Source organism: Oncorhynchus nerka, linkage group LG15 (genome assembly GCF_034236695.1).
Source record: "Oncorhynchus nerka isolate Pitt River linkage group LG15, Oner_Uvic_2.0, whole genome shotgun sequence".
NCBI lineage: Eukaryota > Metazoa > Chordata > Actinopteri > Salmoniformes > Salmonidae > Oncorhynchus > Oncorhynchus nerka.
In genome coordinates this window covers 63,340,643-63,366,609 of record NC_088410.1, presented here as the reverse complement: position 1 = coordinate 63,366,609, position 25,967 = coordinate 63,340,643, and the positions used below count along the sequence as shown (strand labels likewise).

The following is a 25,967-nucleotide window of genomic DNA, read 5'->3' as shown; positions in this document are numbered from 1 at the left end:
AAAACTAATTATTCGAATTGCAACACATTGATATGTTAAGTGGATTTCTGCCTGTTTTAGACCTTAATAAACAAGGACATAAAATGGATCAAATCTCACAAGTATCCATATTTCTGTGGTGCACAATTTCAGTGAAGGATCAAATACTTTGCGCTCTGGGACATTGTTGATTCGGTTTAGATAAGATTTGACATAGCAGAACTTTGACAACCTATTGCCAATACAGTCTTTATGTTTGGCTATCAGAAACCGTTCCATCCGCACGGTTGGTTTTTGGCGCGCTAGGACCCAGACGCGTGAAAGCGCAGCGCTTGGCCGCGAGCAGCAGCACTGGCGGCAGCGGGGCTCGGATCGCTTCCCCTGATTCCAAGCTTAACTTCCCGAGCTGCTGACGTCACTTGGCAGCCTGGGCTGTACTCGCCGCTCCATACATAGCGCCGATAAAAATGCTGCTCTCCGTACCGCCAAGGACAGGAATCAATCCATACAACGGCTATAACAGCAGAAACGGCAAAAAGGTAAACCCTTTTCTGTTTTTTTTTGTGCGCTCCCGGTCGACCAGTGGGACAACACGCCCGTGTCAGTGGCGACAGAAATCTGTGTAGTGCGTGACAGCAATCTGCAGTGTCCTTGAAAAGCGAATCGTACCAAACCAACTTCGTTCTCCGTGGAGAAAATTGCTGCTCACTATTCTGCACTCCCACTGTGGTATGTGTAAAAACTGCTATTCGGTGGTCCGGGCATCGATGCAGCCTATATATTTAGTTTTTATTCACGATTTTGGGAATTCAACCGTAGAGAGCAATACACGAACCATATACTTCTGTTCAGTCATTAGAAAAAGTCAGTAATGGATACAAACTTTTATGGGCAACTGTACAGTATTGGGTCAGTGTACGTCTGTGCGTAAATGTGAATCCGAAAAGGTGGGGGTGGGGTGCAGATGAGGGAGACAGGGAATGTGTTATTCAATGTAGCCTTAATTGATTTCAGTCTCCTTTTCGGGATGGTGAACAATGAACAGTGATATCAAGTGTCAAATCAAGTATCCATTGTCTACGCAGCCGCGTAAGTTTGGCAAAGTTTTTTTTTTTTTTTAAGGCAAAGATGCCCCACCCCTTGAAAGAACCCACCATTGTGACGATACCTACTTTCCCCAAATTATGAATAACAAAATAACAGTTACATTCAAAATACTGTAATGTTGTAGCCAGCAACAATCAATCTGCAACTGAAACGTTACAATTAACGTCGGGGTTTGGACGTTATTAAACATTGTAATATAACACATCTCAATGTAGCCTACCGCTTATGTAACAGTAATAATACTTTTTTTCGGTTTAAATTGTTTTTATGGCCTTACTATTAACGAGATTTTACAATGTTATTACAACATATATTTTGTTATTATATTGATTAAGATTATTCGATTTTCTGTTGCATTAATGTTGAGTTCAATATAAACACAATACAAGATCAAAGCCAAAGCTATTGGTATCTATTAATGCAACACCTGACATATTTGATCAGTTATGCTGTAGCCATAATAGTTTTGCCACAAAGAGAAATGCTATCGTGTTTTCATAGTTGTTCTGATGAAGTGAGGTTACCATAATTAACAGCATTTCAGTCTCTCTCTGGAATATGAACATAGGCTAGAACGTTACATTTGAACTAAGGTGTTTTACTTAACTGTCATCAACTAAATGACTATATACCAAATGAAGATATATCTCATCAGCCTTTCAAATTTGGCACATTTCAGTGTTGGTTAGGTGGCTCTTGGATGCATTTACACAACAGGAAAAACTCACATTGTTGAAACAATGCTTTTATATGAATATATTTGCATGTAAAATGTGGCCTGTCTTTTATTATGTTGCTTTCCTGCCAAAGAGGCCTTTGAATAGTGTTTGGTATCCTTTCAAAGCCTCGGTCCTGTTGTGCAGGCCTGCCTGTGGCTGCTTGTGTTTACCTTTCCTCTACAAGAGCCTGATGTCATTTGTATTGCTTGAAGGAGGAGGAGGGTGTGGTCCTTTTCTCTGTTGCATCAGAGAGGGAGAGATAGACAGAGAGTGAGAAAGAGAGAGCGAGAAAGAGGGCGAGAGATACAAGGACAAAATGAATACCACAGACCTACACCAATCTGTGACGATGCTAATTTTAGAAGTACATTGTCTTGTTGTGACATATTACTATATCTATCATGTCTAGACAATCATGTCTGCTACATCACTGAATTGAAACTGAAACAACGGACATCTTCAGTTATCATACAATTGGCCTAATTTTATTACTGTATTACTGGGGTAAGATTATTGTGATTTAAGGATTGGGGGAAACTAGGGGAATCAGGTTCCAGGAGTAAAATCAGTAGCCGGTTAGAGTTCTAGGATTTTGTTTCTATAGGTGATTTCCCAAAGTGACTTTTCTTTCTCAAATTCCGCTTCAGTGTACTCTATTTCCTCTGTTTTCCTTGATGAGATATGTTACAAAATGTATACTGTGACTGGTTGAATCAAAGGAAGAGGATGTGTTCCTGTTTCACAAGCTTTGGCCTGATTTCCCCTGTATTCTTGACTTTACTGCCATCATTCTGGCATGATGTCACTCCATGAAACTCAACTGACTCCTTAGGGATAAACATGACGAATGCTCCATAGAAATGTGCACTCCTAAGACGACGATCAACCTACACCGAGTGTACAAAAAATTAAGAACACCTTCCTAATACTATCATACCCTGTTCAAAGGCATGTCAATATTTTGTCTTGCCCATTCACCCTCTGAATGGCACACGCATTCCATGTCTCAATTGTGTCAATGCTTGAAATTCATTCTTTAAACGGTCTCCTCCCCTTCATCTGCACTGATTTGAAGTGGATTTAACAAGTGGACATCAATAAGGGATCATAGCTTTCACCTTTATCCACCTGATCAGTCTATGTCATGGAAAGACCAGGTGTTCTTAATGTTTTGTACACTCAGTGTATATACTATAGTATTCTATGTAGCCTGTGTTACACTGTAGGGCTTATGAGTAAGGACATAACAGTCACAGTCCAAACGAAACAGTGTATATCAAATATATTATGATTCATTTATTGAGAGCTGAAATGTAATGACGACAACAAGCATAATATTTCTTCAGTGACAGTTTGAGTTCTGGTTCATAAGGTTAAAGTTTGATGATTGAGTAGCTTAAGCTACCGCTGTGAACTAATGTTTATTGATATCGAGAGAGAGAGAAAGAATGAAAAGGTTTCTTTCCTAAGGATAGACTTTTTGAGTTACAATTTGACATATTCTCAGCACAGACAGATTTAAACAAGTTGCTGTTCCCTCTGTATTTCAGTAATACCAATATTTCTACATTAAAGGGAAGGGAGATAGCCAGCATGTTGGTGCATTGCAGGCAACGGTCAAATATCTACGCTAATCCTGTTTTTGTTTATGTTTAGAAATTGGTCTGTGTGGTGGAGTCCACTAAGATGTCATATGCACTAAGATGTGTGGAGAGATTCCTCGAATATCTCTCTCCCCCTCTCTGTTTCTCTGTCTTTCCCCATCAACTTGTCTCTCTACAAACTCCCTCTCCCACCCTCTCTGTCTCTCTCGCTCTCTCTTTCTCTCTCCCTCTGTCTTTCTCTCTCCCTCCCTCCCTCTCCCTCCCTCCCTCCCTCCCTCCCTCCTCCCTCCCTCCCTCCCTCCCTCCCTCCCTCCCCCTCCCTCCCTCCCTCCCTCTCCCTCTCCCTCTCTCCGTCTCCTTCTGTCAAGCGTTTCTGTATACCTGAGCGGCTGGCAGGAGTAAATAAGAGACAGAACACAAAATATACAGCGTGCTGAGCTGAGGGCTGAAAAAAGAGCCCTTTGTGTGTGGGAGGTGATTAGCAACCAGATGGCACCAGGGGTTTGGTTACTGTGGTGCCTCCAGAGTCACCTGCTCACCCTCCTCTGCCTGCCCCACTATCTCAGTTTTTCTCCTTTCCTGAATTTCCTGGTAGAAAATATAAAACGAGGAGGCAGGTTAATCCAAACCAAAGACTGAATGTTTCTATACAGTTTTGTATTCTTTTGTATGTGCACATTTGTTTTTTTTTGCAATCAATTTTAGAACTCAATTAATGTGAATGAATGATGATTGAATGGCAGATATCATTTGCAAAGTCTATCATTGTTTTATTGAGTGTTAATATATGCTGGTGTTTAGTGCTAAAACAAAAGGCATGGTGCCTTGTCTTTGTAAGAGGATACCCTTCAATTTATAAAGATGGAAAAATGTTACTGAATGGCAATAACATACAGCGGTCTCTCTCTTTAATACTTGTGACTAAGTATTAAAATGCAACATGAAAATAAACTTAAGCGACCACAACAAGTACCTGTTTATGAGGGAAAGATCTGTGAGTGTTCCACAAAAAGGCTATTCACTGTAAGATCCCCCGAGGAGGCCTGGTGGAAGTGAGGCCCTACATGCCTTTCCTTTGAGTTAAACCATTTCATACTTTCACTTTCAACCCCCAAAAACCTTTGAAATATCACCAACATTGTAGGATGCTAGCCCTAATGTAAACCAGGGAGCTTACTTTCAGCACTCTTTTGGCTTTCATGTTCCTTTCTTTGGTGCTGAGAGATCTGAGTAGGGTAGATGACAGCTATGGAATTTTTTGAATCTAAAAAAATATGTGCCACACAACAATGGGTGTTTGTTTGTATGTCTGAAAGGCTCAGAAGATGTCTGACATGCTCACCAAGTTGTGTATCTTGTCATGACCAGGCTTGCCTTCATCCATAAATGTATTTTTTTTTACTGCATGCACGTAGAATTTTATCGAATGTAGCCGCCTAACCAACTTAAGAAAATATATTTAAGCTTAGTAAATTCAATCTTCTCACGAATAGACCATTTCAGTATGTCCTTTTTTTTTAGATAAGGTATGAAATTCAAATCGAGAAATAACATGTCTTCTCCATGAAATCGGGCGTCACTAGTTAACACAGCCACAAAGTCATAATTATGGTTCAACATCGCCATTTCTAAAATGTATCTTAAAATCAGATTTTAAACCTAACCCTAACCTTAACCACAAATCTAACCTAATGCCTAATTCTAACCTTAAATGAATGCCAAAAATAAATGTATTTTTGTCCATTTTGACTTTGTGGCTGTGTTATCTAGTGGAAACCCCATCTAGAGTCGATTGACGCGCCGGTACGTCTATCTAAATAACAAAATAACATAATCTACATCAGAATCCGTCAGTCTAAACTAGAGATACCTGTGTTTTTGCTTTGGATGCATCTCAATCCACCATATCTGCCTATGTCGCACTTCCGCATCTGCGGTGAAAGGTGACAGAGCTAGAGCGGTATGTCAGACCATGAGACATCCTGAAAATTGGTCTTCTAACGAAATGTCTGTAGTGTCCGAATGGTTTAACCTATTATGACCATGCTATGGAAAGGGGGTGTTCTCAAAAACACATGCTGTTCTCCGTTTTGCTCTATGGCGCCCAGAAGTATCACGGGACTCTTCTGAAGATAATCAGTACCGGGTTAAAAAAAATTATGAAAGTAGTTTTATGCCTACCCCCAAAAATGGGTTAAATATGTGTACAAAAAAAGTTTCCTGAGCTTTCATATCCTACATATAGGACACACACTTCAAAACCTTGTTTCTTATTATGTACCTTTTTAAAATGTATTTTCCATTTATGAATGTGTTATTCAATGGGTTTCTCTGGGCTATAGCAGTAAAGGCCAAATTCAATATTTTACATATATATATATATATATATATATATATTATACCTAAAGGGGTCCTAAAATTCAAAATCAAATAGCTAAAAGATCCATAGTATGACCATCCTTTAACAATTCCATATTTCAGAGTAGAACCCCCCCCAAATACATTTAAACTCAGTTGTTCACAATTCCTGACATGTATTCCTAGTAAACATTCCCTCTCTTAGGTCAGTTAGGAGAATTATTTATTTCAGCTTTTATTTATTTCATCACATTCCCAGTGGGTCAGAAGTTTACATACACTCAATTAGTATTTGTTAGCATTGCCTTTAAATTGTTTAACTTGGGTCAAACGTTTCGGGTAGCCTTTCACAAGCTTCCCACAGTAAGTTGGGTGAATTTTGGCCCATTCTTCCTGACAGAGCTGGTGTAACTGAGTCAGGTTTGTAGGCCTCCTTGATCGCACACGCTTTTTCAGTTCTGCCCACAAATTTTCTATAGGATTGAGGTCAGGGCTTTGTGATGGCCACTCCCATACTTTGATTTTGCTCTCCTTAGGCCATTTTGCCACAATTTTGGAAGTATGCTTGGGGTCATTCTCCATTTGGAAGACCCATTTGCGACCAAGCTTTAACTTCCTGACTGATGTCTGAGATGTTGCTTCAATATATCCACATAATTTTCCTGCCTCATGATGCCATCTATTTTGTGAAGTGCACCAGTCCCTCCTGCAGCAAAACACCCCCACAACATGATGCTGCCACCCCCCGTGCTTCACGGTTGGGATGGTGTTCTTGGAAACATAACGATGGTCATTATGGCCAAACAGTTCTATTGTTGTTTCATCAGACCAGAGGACATTTCTCCAAAAAGTATGATCTTTGTCCCCATGTGCAGTTGCAAACCTGTCTGGCTTTTTTATGGCGGTTTTGGAGCAGTGGATTCTTCCTTGCTGAGCGGCCTTTCAGGTTGTCGATATAGGACTTGTTTTACTGTGGATATAGATACTTTTGTACCGGTTTCCTCCAGCATCTTCACAAGGTCCTTTGCTGTTCTTCTGGGATTGATTTGCACTTTTCTCACCAAAGTACGTTAATCTCTAGGAGACAGAATGCGTGTCCTTCTTGAGCGGTATGACGGCTGAGTGGTCCCATGGTGTTTAAACTTGCATAGTATTGTTTGTACAGATGAAAATGGTACCTTCTGGCGTTTGGACTTGTGGAGGTCTACAATTTTTTTTCTGAGATCTTGGTTAATTTCTTTTGATTTTCCCATGATGTCAAGCAAAGAGGCACTGAGTTTGTTGGCAGGCCTTGAAATACATCCACAGGTACACCTCCAATTGACTCAAATTAAATCAGTTAGCCTATCAGAAGCTGCTAAAGCCATGACATCATTTTATGGAGTTTTCCAAGCAGTTTAAAGGCACAGCCAACTTAGTGTATGTAAACATCTGACCAACTGGAATTGTGATACAGTGAATTATAAGTGAAATAATCTGTCTGTAAACAATTGTTGGAAAAATGACTTGTGTCATGCACAAAATAGATGTCCTAACCGACTTGCCAAAACTATAGTTTGTTAACAAGAAATTTGTGGAGTGGTTGAAAAACGAGTTTTAATGACTCCAACCTAAGTATATGTAAACTTCTGACTTCAACTGTATATTTAGTATCTCTACCAGTAAGTCTTCTGTTGGGTGTCTGTGCTTTGTTACAGACTTGGTATATCTGGCCGTTGTTATATTGTCTCCTTTGTATTGTCTCCTTTGTAGACTATGTCATGGATAATACTCTGTATAAGAGCCAGTTAAAATACGTCTGGGTTTTTAAGTCCCGTATAGAAACATGCACAAACCTTTTGTCCCCCGGGGGAATATCAAAGAGGCCTTCTCAAACATGAACACATTGTGCTTTTCAGCAACATCAACTACCAGGGGGATGTATTATCAGACACTACACATTTATGCATTTTAAGCTGGGCTGGTGTAGTGGATAGGTGGGATAGTTGCAGTCAGTGGCTTCATTCCAGGCTGACTGCATTGCAGATGCTTGCCAGATCTGACAACGCCTGGATAGGTGTTTACCATATCAGCTAAGCATATCATATGACATACCAATCTGATGCCCAACCTTGCAGTCGATGGGAAGGTACATGTGTTAGTTGATGCAAAGCAACAACTGCAATGTAGTTGGCCTGGAATGCGACCACTGGTGTAGTGGATGGGTGGGGAAGGTTCAGTGTGTTCTACTGGTGTAGTGGAGGGTCGGGATTGGTGCAGTCCGTGAGTAAGGTTTACTGATGTAGTGGCTTGACACTGGATCAACTTGGCTCGGGGGAAGTCGCCTTTGTCCCGCTGGCCCCGCTCCAGCTGTATGTTTATCTAAGTCTCTGTCATTGTTTAATGCATCAGACGTTTGAAAGTGGTCTCTCCCTCCATTGCCAACCACATGAGTAGTACAAGGTGAGCAGGTATAGAGAGCGAGAAACAGGGAGAGAGAGAGAGAGAGAGAGAGAGAGAAACAGAGGGAGGGAGAGTCCTTGGAGAAAGCACAGCTGTCTGAAATATGATGCCAAGCACTGCAGCGATGCCAGGTACTGACACGAACATTACGCCTGAATGTGAGCAAGAAAGACAAAGAAAAGGATGAAAGAGTTAGAGAGAGAAAAGGGCATGGAAGAGGGATGCAAGGGAGAGAGAGAGGAAGGCAAGAACAGTAGGAGAGAGCGAGAGAGGGTACTAGGGGGAGAAGTGTGTGGGGGGGGGGGGGGGAACGACGGGAGCCTGTTTGTCCTTTGTCACCTGGTAGGAATGCAGAGTGGCTGTCTGGCTGATGAAAATGACTGATCAGGAGCGAAAATAAAGGGATGTCCTGTCTGCCTCTGTGTGCTCTATCGGCCTGCCAACTATAACCCACAGCACCGGAACGTTCAGCCTATGTTCAGAGTAACGTTTGCCAGTCACCTGAGGCCAAGGCCCGAGAATAATGACTTTATTTTACTGTAAGAAACCAAGCCTATTGCTTTGTGGTCGTACCGTGTTGGCTGGAGAACAGGATAAGGAAAGGTAACTATTTGGTGGATCTGGGAGCACAGTTGTGGAATAGATGGATTTCGTTATCAGATACGTTATACATAGATTCAAATGTTGAATGATCTACTGTAGTTTTAATATAAAATTGACACATTGGGTTTAATGTTGCAAAAACGTTAAGCATTTTACGACAAGTCTTTAGTCTAAATGTACTCAACTGTGGGCTATTTTCTTGGCTCTGAAAGAGCCAAGTTTATCAAATATTTTCTCAACTAACCGAATTACGTATCATAAAGACTATGTAATTTGGACCAACTGGAGGCTGCTTCTCAGACAGTTCACAAATTTGTATGTCACCGTCCTCTCCTTTTGGCGGTGGGAACAAATGTTCCAGCTATAGGATACAGGAAACCAGCTATAAACAGACAAGCCATAACAGGAAGAAAAAGATAGAAACAGAGAGCAAGACCGACAGAGTTATATCTAAGGGAGAATGGGTTTGTGCGCTCAGATTTCCTGAAACTATTAAACAACAGTGTGGCCTATAAAATGGTCAGTGAACAGCAGTGTCTTCTATCCCAGGCCATTCTTCTGCCCATCATGGAGGAAGTGGGGAATATATTAAAGTTTGTCTGATATATGGACAGGGAAACGGTAAGCATTTCAGTGTAATGCAGATTGGGTAGCCTAGTCTGAGTGGAACTTGTCAGGTTGGTAGCAGAGGGACTGCTGAAGGAAAACGAGTTGAGGTTTTAGTGTTATCCTGTGTGTGTGTGTGTGTGTGTGTGTGTGTGTGTGTGTGTGTGTGTGTGTGTGTGTGTGTGTGTGTGTGTGTGTGTGTGTGTGTGTGTGTGTGTGTGTGTGTGCGTGTGCCCTGGAAACGAGAGTGGTCACAGGATAAGGTTACTATTATGAGTTAGTCTGAGGTGGCTGCATGGTCAGAGAGACAGATTGGAAACCCAGACCCACTTCCCTACAGACAAAGATAGCCAAGCTAGACTATGTGAATGTAACCAAGTACCTTTGTGAATGAGTTCATTACAAGCAGAAAGCTACAGGCTATTTAGCCACTAGGTTTGGTATGATGGAATTACAGGCTCTGTAGCCACTAGGTTTGGTATGATGGAATTACAGGCTCTGTAGCCACTAGGTTTGGTGTGACGGAAGCAGCTCCAGTCTACTCAACATCACACATACTTGCTGTGGTCATAATCCCTCATTTTGGGAAATGGAGAGCAATTAGATTGCTTTGATCGTCCACAGCAACTGTGTGTGTAGCCCTAGTTAAAGGTTACTGTAGAAATCATGTTCCTATAAAGATGTGGGCACACCATTCCTGCAGGTTTTCTATTTCTATAGAGTTACGAATATATAATGATCAGTATTCATGTGTTCATTACAAAAAAAGAGTGAGAAAGGTATTCGCTGGAAAATGACTGCACACCGTTAACACCAAGTGGGTGCACTGGTGTGTGTGGTGTAGTGTGCAATGTTCCCTCTAAGCTGCATGCGTGCTGGGGCGCGCAGCTCCCCGGGACTGCTGCACAGAAGAAATATCAGCTTGCGTAGAGAAGCACGAGATTGAACTTCACTCAACTTTCTAGTTCCCCTTTCGTTTTCCCCTTTAGTTTCCCTCTACAGTGAGAATTGTGATCGAATCAACGCAATATACTGATTGCAACATATCGAAACAAAACAAACTATGCAAGAGATTTTCTTGTAGGCAGCGTGCATTGGAGTAGGATTCTATTACATTGACAGGCACGACCCATACTCTACCAAACTGGTGCGCCATAACCAATCAGAGCTGCAATCTCCCTATATGCAAATATACCATTGCCATATATGGATCTGTGCCATTCACTTTGAACTGGACTGTGTTCACAGTATGAGTGGTCGTGAGCTGTGCCTGTTTTGAGATCAAAGCGAGAGCTGCATGTAGCCAGTGTACACATTTGTTCATATTCTTTGCTATTAAGTGAGTTATTAGCCCAGTTATAGCTCATTTCTAGTCAGCAATGGGGGGAGTGGTTTCTTCCTCCGAGAGCACAAAACATATGCATTTCTAGCCATCTTTGAAAAACGAGTCAGGTTAACAGCTTTTTTATGTCTTAAAGGTAAGCTAAGTAGCCATTAGGCAGAGGTTAGCACAATTTGTCTGATTCTCGGTAATAATATTATGGGATAATAATGAATTTTATTTTGTAAAGTGGTTTCTTGCATCAAACAACACAATATTTTCGGTCACCTCCTTATCTGAAGGACAAGTTGATAAACAGGTTAATGTCAAGCCATGCATGTTTTTTTTTCAAAAGTCTCATGAAATGTAGGCCTATGTTGAACACCACACATTGGCTGCTACTGTTGGCTGAATGATAGAACAGCTATTTCCATGTTAAAATATTATGGGATGCATCTTCTCCCATTGTTTTTGATGTTAGTCCACTCTGATAGGTCTACATCAGGAACAAATAGCCACAGTAGCCTACTTGGCCGCTGTTATAATTGTAACTTAAAGTGGGTACAGCCTCAATGATCACAGTAAACGCACACCAAAAGTTGCACAGAATTTTCAAATCTGCTCTGTGGTTGTATAGTGTGTGTGTGTGTGTGTGTGTGTGTGTGTGTGTGTGTGTGTGTGTGTGTGTGTGTGTGTGTGTGTGTGTGTGTGTGTGTGTGTGGGGAAAGAGAGAGAGGGGGGAGAGTGAAGGGGAGATTAAAACTCCCCCATCTTTTTGTGTTTTAATTTGACCAGGGCATGCCCACATGTCATCTAACATGAGCAAATACAGAGAATCTTTTCAGGCTGAATCAGCATTGGAGGACCTGGAGAAATGAGCCTGCGTCTGGGCTTCAGGGGGTTCAGTGGCAGCTCATATGGGGGGGTTATCTCTTTTTTTTGTTCAGGGGACACAAAGGGGGACACTGTGTCCCTGTGGATGAGGTGTAATTAGCGAGATTCGGCCCCTGCTCTTGACTCGCCCCTCTGTGTCTCGACCCCCCCCCGCTGAGGTATTCCTAAACATGGGGAGTCTGATCTGTAGACAAATTGACCCATTGTCCCCCTGGTGCAGTTCGTCCACTGAGCCTGGCTTAATTAGAACCCCTTCAGGAGACAAGCAGGGAACAGGAGAGGGCCTCTATAGGAGAGCAATACTATAGGCAGTATTCTACAAAACACCTTGGAATAGGCTACTGCAGAGGGGCTGGCAAGGATGAAGAATATTTGTTATTTTTCATTAGTCAAACAACATGTGGCGGTTCGATTGGGAAGGTGAATGGAATGCTTCAGTTGTCTTAAGAAATGGAATTAAACACCGCAACAGATCTCAAGGAACTACACTGGACTTTGTGCAAACTGATAAACCGCATATCCTGACTCCGCATTTATTGTAGCTGGGGACTTTAATAAAGCAAATCTATGGAAAACGCTATTGAAGTTCTATCAACACATCGCCTGCACTACTCGCTCATCAAGAATTTTTGACCATTGCTACTCCCCCTTCCGGGATGGCTACAATGCCCTCTCCCACCAGCCCTTCAGCAAATCAGATCACTCCTTCATTCTGCTCCTCCCTTCCTATAGGCAGAAACTTAAACAGGAAGTACCCATGGTAAATACTGTTCAACTTTGGTCTGACCAATCAGATTCTATCCTTGTTTTGATCACACATCTTGGGATATGTTCCAGGTTGCCCCTGAGAATAATATTGACGTATACACTGGCTCTGTGATTGAGTTAATCAGGAAGTGTATAATGGACGTTGTTCCCACTGTGACGATTAGAACGAAGAGACAAAGTGGAGTCACAATTCAACGGCTCAGACACAAGACATAAATTTTAGGGACTCCAGACAATCATGGATTATAAAGGGAAAACCAGCCATGTTGTAGACATCGATGCCTTGCTCCCGGAGAAGCTAAACACCTTCTTCGCATGCTTTGAGGAAAACACAGTGACCACCGCCGCTCACGAGGACTGTGAGCTCCTGTTCTCCGTGGCCGTGGCCAACGTGAGTAAGACATTTAAGGGTGTTAACCCTTGCAAGGCTGCCAGCCCAGACGGAATCCCTAGCCGCGTCCTCAGAGTATGTGCCAACCAGCTGGCTGGAGTGTTTGCGCACATATTTAATCTCTCTCTATCCAGTCTATTGTCCCCACTTGCTTCAAGATGTCCACCATTGTTCCTGTACCCAAGAAAGCAAAGTTAACTGAACTAAATGACTATCGCCCTGTAGCACTCACTTCTGTCATCATGAAGTGCTTTGAGAGGCTAGTTAAGGATCATATCACCTCCACCTTACCCGACACCCTAGACCCACTATAGTTTGCATATCGCCCCAACAGATCCACGGATGAGGCAATCACATTTGCCTTTGCACTGCACACTGCCCTATCCCATCTGGACAAGAGGAATACCTATGTAAGAATGCTGTTCATCGACTATAGCTCAGCCTTCAACACCATAGTGCCCTCCAAGCTCATCACTAAGCTTGGGGTCCTGGGTCTGAACTAGAGACCGGCCGATTAATCAGCATGGCCGATTAATTAGGGCCGATTTCAAGTTTTCATAACAATCGGTAATCTGCATTTTTGGATGACGATTATGACCGATTACATTGCATTCCACGAGGAAACTGCGTGGCAGGCAGACCACCTGTTACGTGAGTGCAGCAAGAAGCCAAGGTAAGTTGCTAGCTAGCATTAAACTTATCTTATAAAAAACAATCAATCTTCACAAAGTCACTAGTTAACTACACATGGTTGATGATATTACTAGTTTATCTAGCTTGTCCTGCGTTGCATATAATCAATGCGGTGCCTGTTAATTTATCATCGAATCAGACTCATTCGCCAAAAGGGGGATGATTTAACAAATGCGCATTCGCGAAAATAGCACAATCGTTGCACGAATGTACCTAACCATAAACATCAATGCCTTTCTTAAAATCAATACACAGAAGTATATTTTTTTAAACCTGCATATTTAGTTAAAATAAATTCATGTTAGCAGGCAATATTAACTAGGGAAATTGTGTCACTTCTCTTGCGTTCATTGCACACAGAGCCGGGGTATATGCAACAGTTTGGGCCACCTGGCTCGTTGTGAACTAATTTGCCAGTATTTTACATAATTATGACATAACATTGAAGGTTGTGCAATGTAGCAGCAATATTTAGACTCAGGTTTGCCACCCGTTCGATAAAATACGGAATGGTTCCGTATTTCACTGAAAGAATAAACGTTTTGTTTTCGAGATGAACATTTCCTGATTTGACCATATTAATGACCAAAGGCTTGTATTTCTGTGTTTATTAAATTATAATTAAGTCTATGATTTGATATTTGATAGAGCAGTCTGACTGAGCAGTGGTAGGCTGCAGCAGGCTTGTAAGCATTCATTCAAACTTTACTACGTTTGCCAGCAGCTCTTAGCAATGCTTGATTCACAGCTCTGTTTATGACTCCAAGACTATCAACTCCTGAGATTAGGCTGGCAATAATAAAGTGCCTATTAGAACATCCAATAGTCAAAGGTATATGAAATACAAATGGTATAGAGAGAAATAGTCAACGCGTTAATAATTCCAATAGTAACTACAACCTAAAACTTCTTAACTGGGAATATTGAACCACCAGCTTTCATATGTTCTCATGTTCTGAGCAAGGAACTTAAACGTTAGCTTTTTTACATGGCACATATTGCACTTTTACTTTCTTCTCCAACACTGTGTTTTTGCATTATTTAAACCAAATTGAGCATGTTTCATTACTTATTTGAGACTAAATAGATATTATTTATGTATTATATTAAGTTAAAATTAAAGTGTTAATTCAGTATTGTTGTAATTGTCATTATTACAAAAATATATACAAATCGGCCAATTAATCGGTATCTGCTTTTTTTGGTCCTCCAATAATCAGTATCGGTATTGGCGTTGAAAAATCATAATCGGTCGACCTCTAGTCTGGACCCTGCCCTGTGCAACTGGGTCCTGGACATCCTGATGGGCCGACCCCAGGTGTTGAAGGTAGGCAAAAACACCTCCACTGTTCACCCATGACTACATGGCCACACACATCTCCAACTCAATCATCAAGTTTGCAGACGACACAACAGTGGTAGGCTTGATTACCAACAACGACGAGACAGCCTACAGGGTGGAGGTGAGGACCCTGGCAGAGTGGTGCCAGGAAAATAACCTTTCCCTCAATGTCAACAAAATGAAGGAGCTGATCGTGGACTTCAGGAAATAGCAGAGGGAGCACTCCTCCATCCACATCAATAGGGCCGCTGTGGAGAGTGTAAAAAGCTTCAAGTTCCTCAGCGTGCACATCACTAACAACCTGAAATGGTCCATCCACACAGGCAGTCTGGTGACGTAGGCGCAACAGCGCCTCTTCAACCTCAGGAGGCTGAAGGAATTTGGCTTGGCCCCTAAAACCCTCATGAACTTCTACAAATGCACCATTGAGAGCATCCTGTCAGACTGTATCACCACCTGGTATGGCAACTGTACAGTCCGCAACTGCAGGGCTCTCTAGAGGAAGGTGCGGTCAGCCCAACGCATCCCTGGGGACACACTGCCTGCCCCACAGGATATCTACTGCAACCGGTGTCACAGGAACGCCAAGAAGATCATTAAGGACCTCGGGCACCGGAAACCACATCCTGTTCAAAGTGATACCATGAAGAAGGCAGAGACAGTACAAGTGCACCAAAGCTGGGACCGAGAGACTGAAAAACAGCTTCTATCTCCAGGCCATCAGACATAAATTGTCACCACTAGCCAGCCTCCGCCCAGTACCCTGCCTTGAACTTTAGTCACTGGTAGTCCATCCTGCACCTTAGAGACTGCTTCCCTATGTACATAGTCATTGAACACTGGTCACTTTAATAATGTTTACATACTGTTTTTCCCACTTCATACAGATCCTTCAGGTCCAGATCCTTACTATTCATACCTCTTGACTTATTCAACATTGTGTTGTGTTACAGCCTGAATTAAAAATGGATTACATATATATATATATATATATATATATATATATTTCTCATCCATCTACAGACAATACCCCATAATTACAAAGTAAAAACTTTTTAGACATTTTTGCAAATGTATTGAACATGAAATACAGAAATATCTCATTTACATACTGCAAGTATTCACACCCCTGAGTCAATACTTTGTAGAAGCACCTTTGTCAGTGATTACAGCTGTGAGTCTTTCTGGGTAAGTCTCTAGGAGATTTCCACACCTGTGCAACATTTGTCAATTAGTCTTTTTAAAAATTCTTTAACTTCTCTAGGGTAGGGGGCAACATTTGGAATTTTGGATGAAAAGCGTGCCCAAATTAAACTGCCTTCCACTCAGGCCCAGAAGATAGGATATGCATATAATAGATATGGATAGAAAACACTCTACACTTTCCAAAACTGTTAAAATAGTGTCTGTGAGTATAACAGAACTGATTTGGCAGGTGAAAACCTGAGAAAAATCCATTCAGGAAGTATAATTTTTTGTTGTTGTAGTTTTCTATTCAATGCCTTTACAGTATCCATTGACTTAGGACTCAAATTTCAGTTCCTATGCATTCCACTAGATGTCAACAGTCTTCAGAAATTGTTTCAGGCTGAGGGAGTAAGCAGTCTGAATGAGTGGACCCTGCCATGTCATAGAGCTTTTTCATGCGCACGACCGAGAGAGTGTCTTTCTTGTTTACCTTTTATATTGACGACGTTATTGTCCGGTTGAACTATTATCGATTATTTAGGCTAAAAACAACCTGAGGATTGAATATAAACATCGTTTGACATGTTTCTATGAACTTTACGGATACAATTTTGATTTTTTGTCTGGCTGTTGTGACTGCGTTTGAGCCTGTGGATTAGTGAAGAAAACACGCAAACAAAATGGAGGTTTTCGGATATAAAGAGAGACTTTATCGAACAAAAGGAATATTTATTGAATAAATGAATGTCTTCTGAGTGCAACCATATGAAGATCATCAAAGGTAAGTGATTAATTTTATTTCTATTTCTGACTTGTGTAACTCTTCTACTTGGCTGGTTACTGTTTGTAATGATTTGTCTGCTGGGCTATGTTCTCAAATAATTGTAAGGTATGCTTTCGCCGTAAAGCATTTTTGAAATCGGACACCGTGGTTGGATTCACAAGAAGTTCATCTTTAAACCTATGTAAAATAGTTGTATCTTTTCTGAATTTTTACAATGAGTATTTCTGTATTTGAATTTGGCGCTCTGCAATCTCACTGGATGTTGGCCAGGTGGGATTCTAGCGTCCCACATACCCTAGAGATGTTTTAAGCTCTGTCAAATTGGTTGTTGATCATTGCTAAACAACGATTTTCAGGTCTTGCCATTAATTTTCTATTAGATTTAAGTCAAAACTGTAACTCAGCCTCTTAGGAACATTCACTATCTTCTTGGTAAGCAACTCCTGTGTAGATTTGGCCTTGTATTTGAGGTTATTTACCTGCTGAAAGGTGAATTAATATCCCAGTGTCTGGTAAAAAGCATAACGAACCAGGTTTTCCTCTAGGATTTTGCCTGTGCATAGCTCCATTCCATACATTTTTTTCCTGAAAACTTCCCCAGTCCTTGACGATTACAAGCATACCCATACCAAGATGCAGCCACCACTATGCTTGAAAATATGGAGAGTGGTACACTATGTGTTTTATTGGGTTTGCCTTAAACATAACACTTTGTATTCAGGACAAAAAGTGAATTGCTTTGCCACATTATTTGCATAATTACTTTAGTGCCTTGTTGCAAACAGGATACATGTTTTAGAATATTTGTATTCTGTACAAGCTTCCTTCTTTTCCCTCTGTCAGTTAAGTTAGTATTGTGGAGTAACTACAATGTGGTTGATCCATCCTTCGTTTTCTCCTATCACAGCCATTAAACTATTTTAAGGTCACCATTGGCCTCATGATGAAATCCCTGAGTGGTTTCCTTCCTTTCCGCCAACTGGAAGGACACCTGTATCTTTGTATTGATACACCACCCAAAGTGTAGTTAATAACTTAACCATACTAAAAGGGATATTCTATATCTGCAAATGTGGGGGGGGGTACAGCGATGAAGAAGTTAATCCAAAATCATGTTAAACACTATTATTATTGAGTCCATGCAACTTATTTTGCGACTTGTTAATTAACATTTAACTCCTGAACTTATTTAGGCCATAAATAAAAGGGTTGAATACTTATTGACTCAAAATATTTCATATTTTCATTTTTTATGAATTAGCAAAACTTCTCTTAAAACATAATTCCACTTTGACATTATGGGGTCTTTTGTGTAGGCCAGTGACAGAAAAAAAATGAAATTTGATCCATTTTAAATGCAGGCTGACAACTTTCTGAAAGCAATGTATATACTGTTTTCTAGTCAAGTCTCATCCTATATAACTACTGCTGTACCCACATTTTGTATTCATATAATGTGAATATACACTACCGGTCAAACGTTTTAGAACACCTACTCATTCAAGGGTTTGTGTTTATTCTTACTATTTTCTACATTGTAGAATAATAGTGAAGACATCAAAACTATGAAATAACACATATAGAATCATGTAGTAACTAAAAAAGTGTTAAACAAATGCACTTATAATTTATATTGCTGCAAAGAAACCACTACTAAAGGACACCAATAAGAAGAAGAGACTTGCTTAGGCCAAGAAACACAAGTAATGCACATTAGACCGGTGGAATTTTGTCCTTTGGTCTGGAGTCCAAATTGGAGATTATTGGTTCCAACTGCATGGAGGAGGAGTTGTTATGGTATGGGGGTGGTTTGCTGTGACACTGTCTGTGATTTATTTATAATTCTTGGCACACTTAACCAGCACGGCTACCACAGCATTCAGCTGCGATACGCCATCCCATCTTGTTTGGGCTTTGTTTTTCAACAGGACAATGACCCAACACACCTACAGGCTGTGCAAGGGCTATTTTACTAAGAAGGAGAGTGATGGAGTGCTGCATCAAATGACCTGGCCTCCACAATCTCCCGACCTCAACCAAATTGATATGGTTTGGGGCGAGTGAAGGAAAAGCAGCCAACAAGTGCTCAGCATATGTGGGAACTCCCTCAAGACTGTTGGAAAAGCATTCCAGGTGAAGCTGGTTGAGAGAATGCCAAGAGTGTGCAAAGCTGTCATCAAGGCAATAGGTGGCTTTTTGAAGCTTTTTGATTTGTTTAACACTTTTTTGGTTACTTCATTATTCCATATGTGTTATTTCATAGTTTTGATGTCTTCACTATTATTCTACAACATAGAAAATAGTCAAAATAAAGAAAACCCCTTGAATGAGTAGGTGTTCTAAGACTTTTGACCGGTAGTGTATAGGAGACTAATGTCCATAGACACACCATCATGTACATACATATTTACTGTATATTCCGGACTCATTGCTCGTTGTAATATTTCTTAATTCTTTTATTTTTTGGGCTTTGTATGTATTGTTTTGTATTTTTAGGTAGTTGGAGCTAGAGACATACTGTATGCATTTTGCTACACCCATGATAACATCTTCAAAATATGTGTATGTGACCAATAAAATTAGATTTTTAAAACACGAATTGATACATACACATACACGAATGAGAACACACACACACACACACACACACACACACACTCTCATTAAATCTTCCACAATAACAAACGGTCACAGCCTCTAGCCACGGGTGTTTATGTACTGTTGAAGGAATGTTTATTTGAGATTGTTAAAAGTTGTGCTAAAATGGTATTATTGCGTCAATATACTTGTTTTGGAAACGGCTCTCTTTCCTGGGAAGCAACTTCAATCAATCTCCAACTTAATGAAAGAACACAACGCTACTCAAACCATTATTACTGCCATAAGAAAACGATTTCACTTAACAGTTGTGAAATAAAAAATAGTGGATTCAAGTGAAGCTAAAACATTTACTCTTGAATCCAACTATTCCAGACTCATTCATGGGAAACTGTGATGTTTTGCCTATTGGGCAAGAGCTCTTCAAATCAAATCAAATTGTATTTGTCACATACACATGTTTAGCAGATGTTAGCAGATGTTATTGTGGGTGTAGTTTGTGTGTAGCGACTCAGTGTGTTGAATAACTGATCCTCCCCATAGGCTATTTTAGCACCACTCAGAATGCTGCTAAAGTGCTATAGGGAGAGTTGTTTATAGGCTGCATTAAGCAGCTTGTTATAAACAGTTATAGCGGGTCAGAGAATGCTGCTCTTCTGCGCTAGGCTCAGCTGACAGGGAACTCTTCCCAAAAGAGTGTTTTGTTAATCATCGCTGGGAGCTCTCCTGTCTCCTCGTTTCCCCTTTGCTGTGACATATTTAAGTAACCACGGTGCTCATGACCTTTGACCTATTGTGGACTGAGCTGACCTCACAGTTCTAATTGTTTACTATTTTGGCACCTTTTTAGGGAGTCGAGCAAAGGTTAGCTATGCTGTATTGTTGAGGACACAACTGTCTTAGGGGGGCATGAGAGGGAAATGTCTAAACAACTGAGTTGAACATGTGGGTGTTGTGGAATAGGCCCGACCGGATGTTTGTGTTGTGTTTTGAAGCACTCCCTTTATACAGAGAGTGTGGTATGGGAGAAAAGACAGCCCATGACTTCTCACAAAGAACGAAAGATAGAAAGTGTTTACACACGTCACAGAATTCAGCGCCATCAAACTAAGCAAATATTGGTGTATGTTGTTCTTTGACTCATTGGGTTTCGCTGTGCAAAGCCGAGGAATTTTCCGCGGTTGGAAATTGATAGAGAAAAAAGGAGCAGTTGCCCAATATGGAGTAAGCAGAAAGAGGCCCGTTTTCCCAATATGCCCTAGGCAGAAAAGAGGCCCCACGTTCACTTCAGAATGCAGTATTGGTGAATTTTGACATAAAGGCTGTGTGCTATCGTTTTACACTGCTCTCACACAATTGCCTGTCTCTTGACCCACCATTTGTATTTGTTAAAAACCGGGGTTTGAGTTTTAGTCCTTTTGAACGGTAACAGCTATAACAATTAAAAGCATGCCATGAATAATTTATGAAAATATAAAGTTCCTGAACTGGTCTCCCGAGTGGCACGGTGGTCTGTCACTGCATCTCAGTACTAGCTGTGCCACTAGAGATTCTGGGTTCGAAATTCTGACTATGCTGCATTCTGGTTGGCGATACAACCTTACAGCCTACACGTGTTGCGACAAGGATCTGTTCGGTGTACAATTGGCCCAGCTTCGACCGGTTTAGGGGAGGGTTTCGCCAGCAGGGATGTCCTTGTCCCATCGCGCACTAGCGTCTCCTGTGGTGAGCCGGGCGCAGTGCACGCTGACAATGTCTCCAGGTGCCCGGTGTTTCCTCCAACGCATTTGTGCTGCTGGCTTCCGGGTTAAGTGGGTGTTGTGACAAGAAGCAGTGCGGCATGGTTGGGTTGTGTTTCAGAGAACGCACGGCTCTCGACCTTTGCCTCTCCCGAGTCCGTACAGGAGTTGCAGCGGTGAGACAAGACTGTAACAACCCATTGGATACCATGAAATTGGGGAGAAAAAGGGGTAAAAGTAACCAAAAGGGTAAATAAAAAGTACCTGAACTGAATACACACCCACACATATTCTTAACCACCTAGAAAGAGAGGAATCTACCAACTCCCACTCCCACCCTTTTATTAGAATCTCCAATTCCAAAATCACAACTTTAAATTGTTTATTATCTTTGTGGTCCAGCAGAAGACCTGAGGAGCGTTAGTGCCTGGACTTCAAAGCCAGTTCCATTGCTGATTCTCATTCTTCCCCTCTAATTAAGGATCGATTTAGACCTGGGACACCAGGTGGGTGCAATTATCAGGTAGAACAGTAGTACCTCTGACCTCCAGGCTCGGATTTGAATAGCCCTGACTTCTAACCGTTTCTCTCTCCCTCTCGCTCTCTCTTCTTTTCAGCATACGTATGTTGTCCTATATAACCGTCTCTCTGTCCCTCTCTCTCTCTGTGTTCTCAGCATGCGTATGTGCCCTATATCATTGTCTCTCTCTGTTTCCAGCAGGTCTATGTGTCCTCCGGCCACCAGATGGCACCCCCCAGTCCCAACAGCAACAACAGTGGCGGGGGAGGGGAACAACTGAGTAAAACTAACCTGTACATCCGTGGTCTTCACCCCGGGACCACAGACCAGGACCTGGTCAAGCTATGCCAGCCGTAAGTCTTCTTCTCCTCCTCATTGTCTGCCTTCGTTTACACGGGTAGGGTGAAGTTTCCCCTAGACCACATTTGTCAGACCCATTCCACAGAGGGCTGAGTGTATGCGGGGTTTCACTCCTCCCTTGCACTTGATCGATGAATTAAGGTCACTTATTAGTAAGGAACTCCTCTCACCTCGTTGTCTAGGTCTTAATTGAAAGGAAAAACCAAAAACCAGCAGACATCAGACCCTCCATATAATTAGTTTGACACCCCTGCCCTAGACGCTGATGTAGAAGAACAGTACTTTATTAATCCTTACAAAATGGAAAAGTGTCTTCTTCTGTACCTAACCCCCTGATATACCCACACACAAACACACATTTAGGTTAGGAATATGGTGAAATAGCCTCTTAGGCACATCTAAGATCATTTTTGTATTTTCATCATGGTAGTTAGGGTTAGGATGGGAGCAGGAAGCTGATCCTAGATCTGTGTCCACGGGTGACTTCTACCTGGCGCTTTTCAACAGGTGCTGCTTTGCCACAAAGTGGCTACAGTTATTACTATCAGGCTACCTCCATATTCAGTAAGCCTACCCTCAGATCAGAACTTGTTGACTTTGCTGCATTATGGTTGGCGATACAACCTACACGTGTTGCAACAGGGATTGTGGCTGGGTATTGCTTACTCTCAGGGCTGCCATGTCACATTTGGCGAAGGTTGCCCCTGACGCATGCACTGACCAAGGCCGTCAATTGTTTCAGGTACAATGCACATTACAGACTCACAATATAAGTGCTGAAAGTAAAAGGCTCGTGTCAGCAGCAGTGCTACAGTTTGGGTGGTGCTGCTCAGCCTTTGGCAGAGTTGGAAGGACATGGATGTTAACTTCATAACAAGCTATTCTTTAGAATCACATCATTTACACAATGACACTATGAACATCAAATGTAATCAAGTGGGTGTTTCATAGAATTGATACCTAGGTTACTTTCTGAATGTAATCAGTTACTAGTTACCTATGAAATTGTAATCAGTAACAGTAACGTAATCTGATTACAGTTACTTTTGGATTACTTTCCCCTTTAGAGGCATTAAAATAAGACTAAAAGAATCCATCAAATGCATTTTTGTGTAATCATAGTAGTCTCTGACTTGTGGTCAGACTTGCTCAGGTGGAACAAACTTAAACTTGTGCCTTTTTTCAATGATTTTTGCATGTCATTGAGAAAACAGAAAGGTGTCAATGTACATCCTTTCTGAATTTAAAAGTAATTCAAGAAGTAATTATATCGTTTTTTCAAAAATATCAAATCTGATTACAATATATTTGCTGGTAACGTAACTGATTAGTTTTTGTTTTTTTGTAATCAGATTACGTCATTGATTACATGTAATCAGTTTCTCCCCAACCCTGCCCCCAGAAAACAACTGTATTCACCCCAGTCCAAATGAAGAATTTGAATGAGTTTTTAGCAAGTGTGTATCTGTCCATTTGAAATGTGTGTGAAGAAAAAAACTGGATTAAACACAGATAGAAACATAAAATAAAATAAATAGAGGTTAACGGGAAGGAGAGAAGGAGGGAAGAGGAAAACTAAAACACACACTTATACTGCTCTCACACACACTTATACTGCTCTCTCTCTCTAATCCTAGAAGCGTTTCCCTATAGTTCCTCACTCCAGCAGTAGTGTAACAGTCACACTCTCCTGTAGAAGAAACCAGTGGAGTATTGCAGATAGATAACAAACTGGTTTGGCTCATGCAAGTCAGGGCTGATCATTGTGTTCCAGGAATGATTTATTTCTGTAAACATATACTTAAGCTTCTGTGGAGTGGGAGAGAGGTTAGAGGACATCATATTTGCTATATCAGGCCTTTAGTTTCCCAGCGGCATGTACTACCTTGACCGTCACTGCCCCCTGGCCGTAATGCCCCTTAAAAAAATCCATGCCTTGCTGCCAAACTGTCCGTTGTGCCCTTCGGCTGAATATAATAATTAAAATTCCCTCTCTCACTCACATGGCTCTCTCAGATACCTCAATTCTTATTAGCCAATGCCCGTTACGTGATTGGGTCCTTCTCACGGGCATCGCAGCCCTGAAGTAGGCTACTAGTGAAAACAAACCCATCGGGGATGCAATGGCGTCCTTCTTATCGAATTCCAAGGCGCATTTTGAAGATGTTAGAATAACTGTCCACGTTTACCTTTCCTCAGCACACAAGATGAGTAACGAACAGCAAAGGGAGCTAGCTTTAGTCAATCTACTATCCCCCATAGTACAAACGTTGACCTATTCTATTGGTCAAGCTGGTCATTCTGTCCGAGGAATAAGTATTCCAAACAGACTCTGGGACAGTTGTGGGACAATAGATCCCAAATTACTACATCCACTGTACATAAAAAAAACGTTTAAAAGCAATGAGACTGATATAACAGATCAGAACGTTTAGCTTAAAATGTTGATTAGGCTATTTCTTCACATTATACATTATTATATGCAATACGCACACGGCAGTAGGCTTTAAGCGTCAATGTTCCAAAATGAAAGGAACGCAGAAAAACACCGTTCCACAAAGCACAACTCAAATGCGAGTGGTTTCATATGACAGAGATTAAAATATTCTTTATAAAGAGGGAAGATCTAACAAAGCAACAACTTGCATGGGTTGTAAATATGACTAGGATTGTATCTTTTGGCTGCTGAACAATGAAAGGAAGTTGAGAACATGAGCGAAATAACCCTAATTGTTTCAATGGTATATGAGGAAATGTTCAGAAAAGAATCCCCTTAACATTCCTATGGTCGGCATGCCTCAAATTGACCCAAAAAATGTCCAGGTTTTAAACAATTTTGTTTCTGGTTAAATAGTAAACTGACTGCCACTGTTCAGAGGCAAGGTGGCTGATTGTTGTGGTGCGATACAGACACTGGCCTTTCTCTCTTATCTGAATGACAGAAGCCTTTAGACATTAATATGAATTATCCTACATTATATTTGTCATACATGACTGGAGTTTATCAGATACAGTACCAGTCAACAGTTTGGACACACCTACTCATTCAAGGGTTTCTTTATTTTTGCTATTTTCTACATTGTAGAATAATAGTGAAGACGTCAAAACTATGAAATAACACATATGGAATCATGTAGTAACCAAAAAAGGGTTAAACAAATCAAAATATATTTTAGATTCTTCAAAGTAGCTACCCTTTGCCTTGATGACAGCTTTGCACACTCTTGGCATTCTCTCAACCAGCTTCACCTGGAATTATTTTACAACAGTCTTGAAGGAGTTCCCACACACTACCGGTCAAAAGTTTTAAAACACATACTCATTCAAGGGTTTCTTTATTTTAAAATGTTCTACATTGTCGAATAATAGTGTAGACATCAAAACTATGAAATAACACATATGGAATAATGTAGTAACCAAAAAAGTGTTAAACAAATCAAAATATATTTTAGATTCTTCAAAGATTCTCATAAAGATAAGTTAGTCTAGCTGTGTCCAGTCCAGGTGATGCTTGTACAGGCAGACCATCTATGGGAGGAAGGATGTCAGCCTTGCGCAGGAGCTGAAACCTGGTCCCGACTGAGTCCGAACGCTCCTTGGCGACAACAATACCAGGCTCCGGAGAATCGAAGCTGTAAAACTGGAAATAACACAAAAAAATTGAGAAGACATTACAAACTTGCATAACGTCAATTATCCTCCCAAGTTTAGATAAGAAGAATAACCTCATCCATTGCAATGAAAATTATGTTCGCCTGAAGTGCTGATACTGCTTGATCTGTGGCAGTGACCTAAAGTACGTAGTCAGGTGTTGTTGCCAGCCATAGCTTTCCACCAGCACCGTACCATCCTCCAGTCCAACCAGCTGTGGGATGTTGATCCCTATCACAGTGTGGTCCTTCACAACACCAGAAATCTCAGACAAAGTGTTCACACTGGTCTTTGTGAAGC

General features: G+C 41.2%; 1 protein-coding gene across 2 annotated transcripts in view; it reads left to right on the top strand.

The window, feature by feature from the left end:
- The first annotated feature begins 344 nt into the window (after positions 1–344).
- LOC115143099 (RNA-binding motif, single-stranded-interacting protein 2-like) overlaps positions 345–25,967 on the top strand; it is a 57,946-nt gene continuing 32,323 nt past the window's right edge. Inside the window, exons 1-2 of one of the 2 annotated variants that reach the window (XM_029683176.2) lie at positions 345–518; positions 21,858–22,009. In XM_029683176.2, coding sequence (XP_029539036.1) covers positions 447–518; positions 21,858–22,009 — 224 coding nt within the window. In that variant the 5' untranslated portion in view covers positions 345–446. Of the gene's footprint in view, positions 519–21,854; positions 22,010–25,967 lie in introns of both variants that reach the window. The other variant, XM_029683175.2, reaches the window with a different exon arrangement.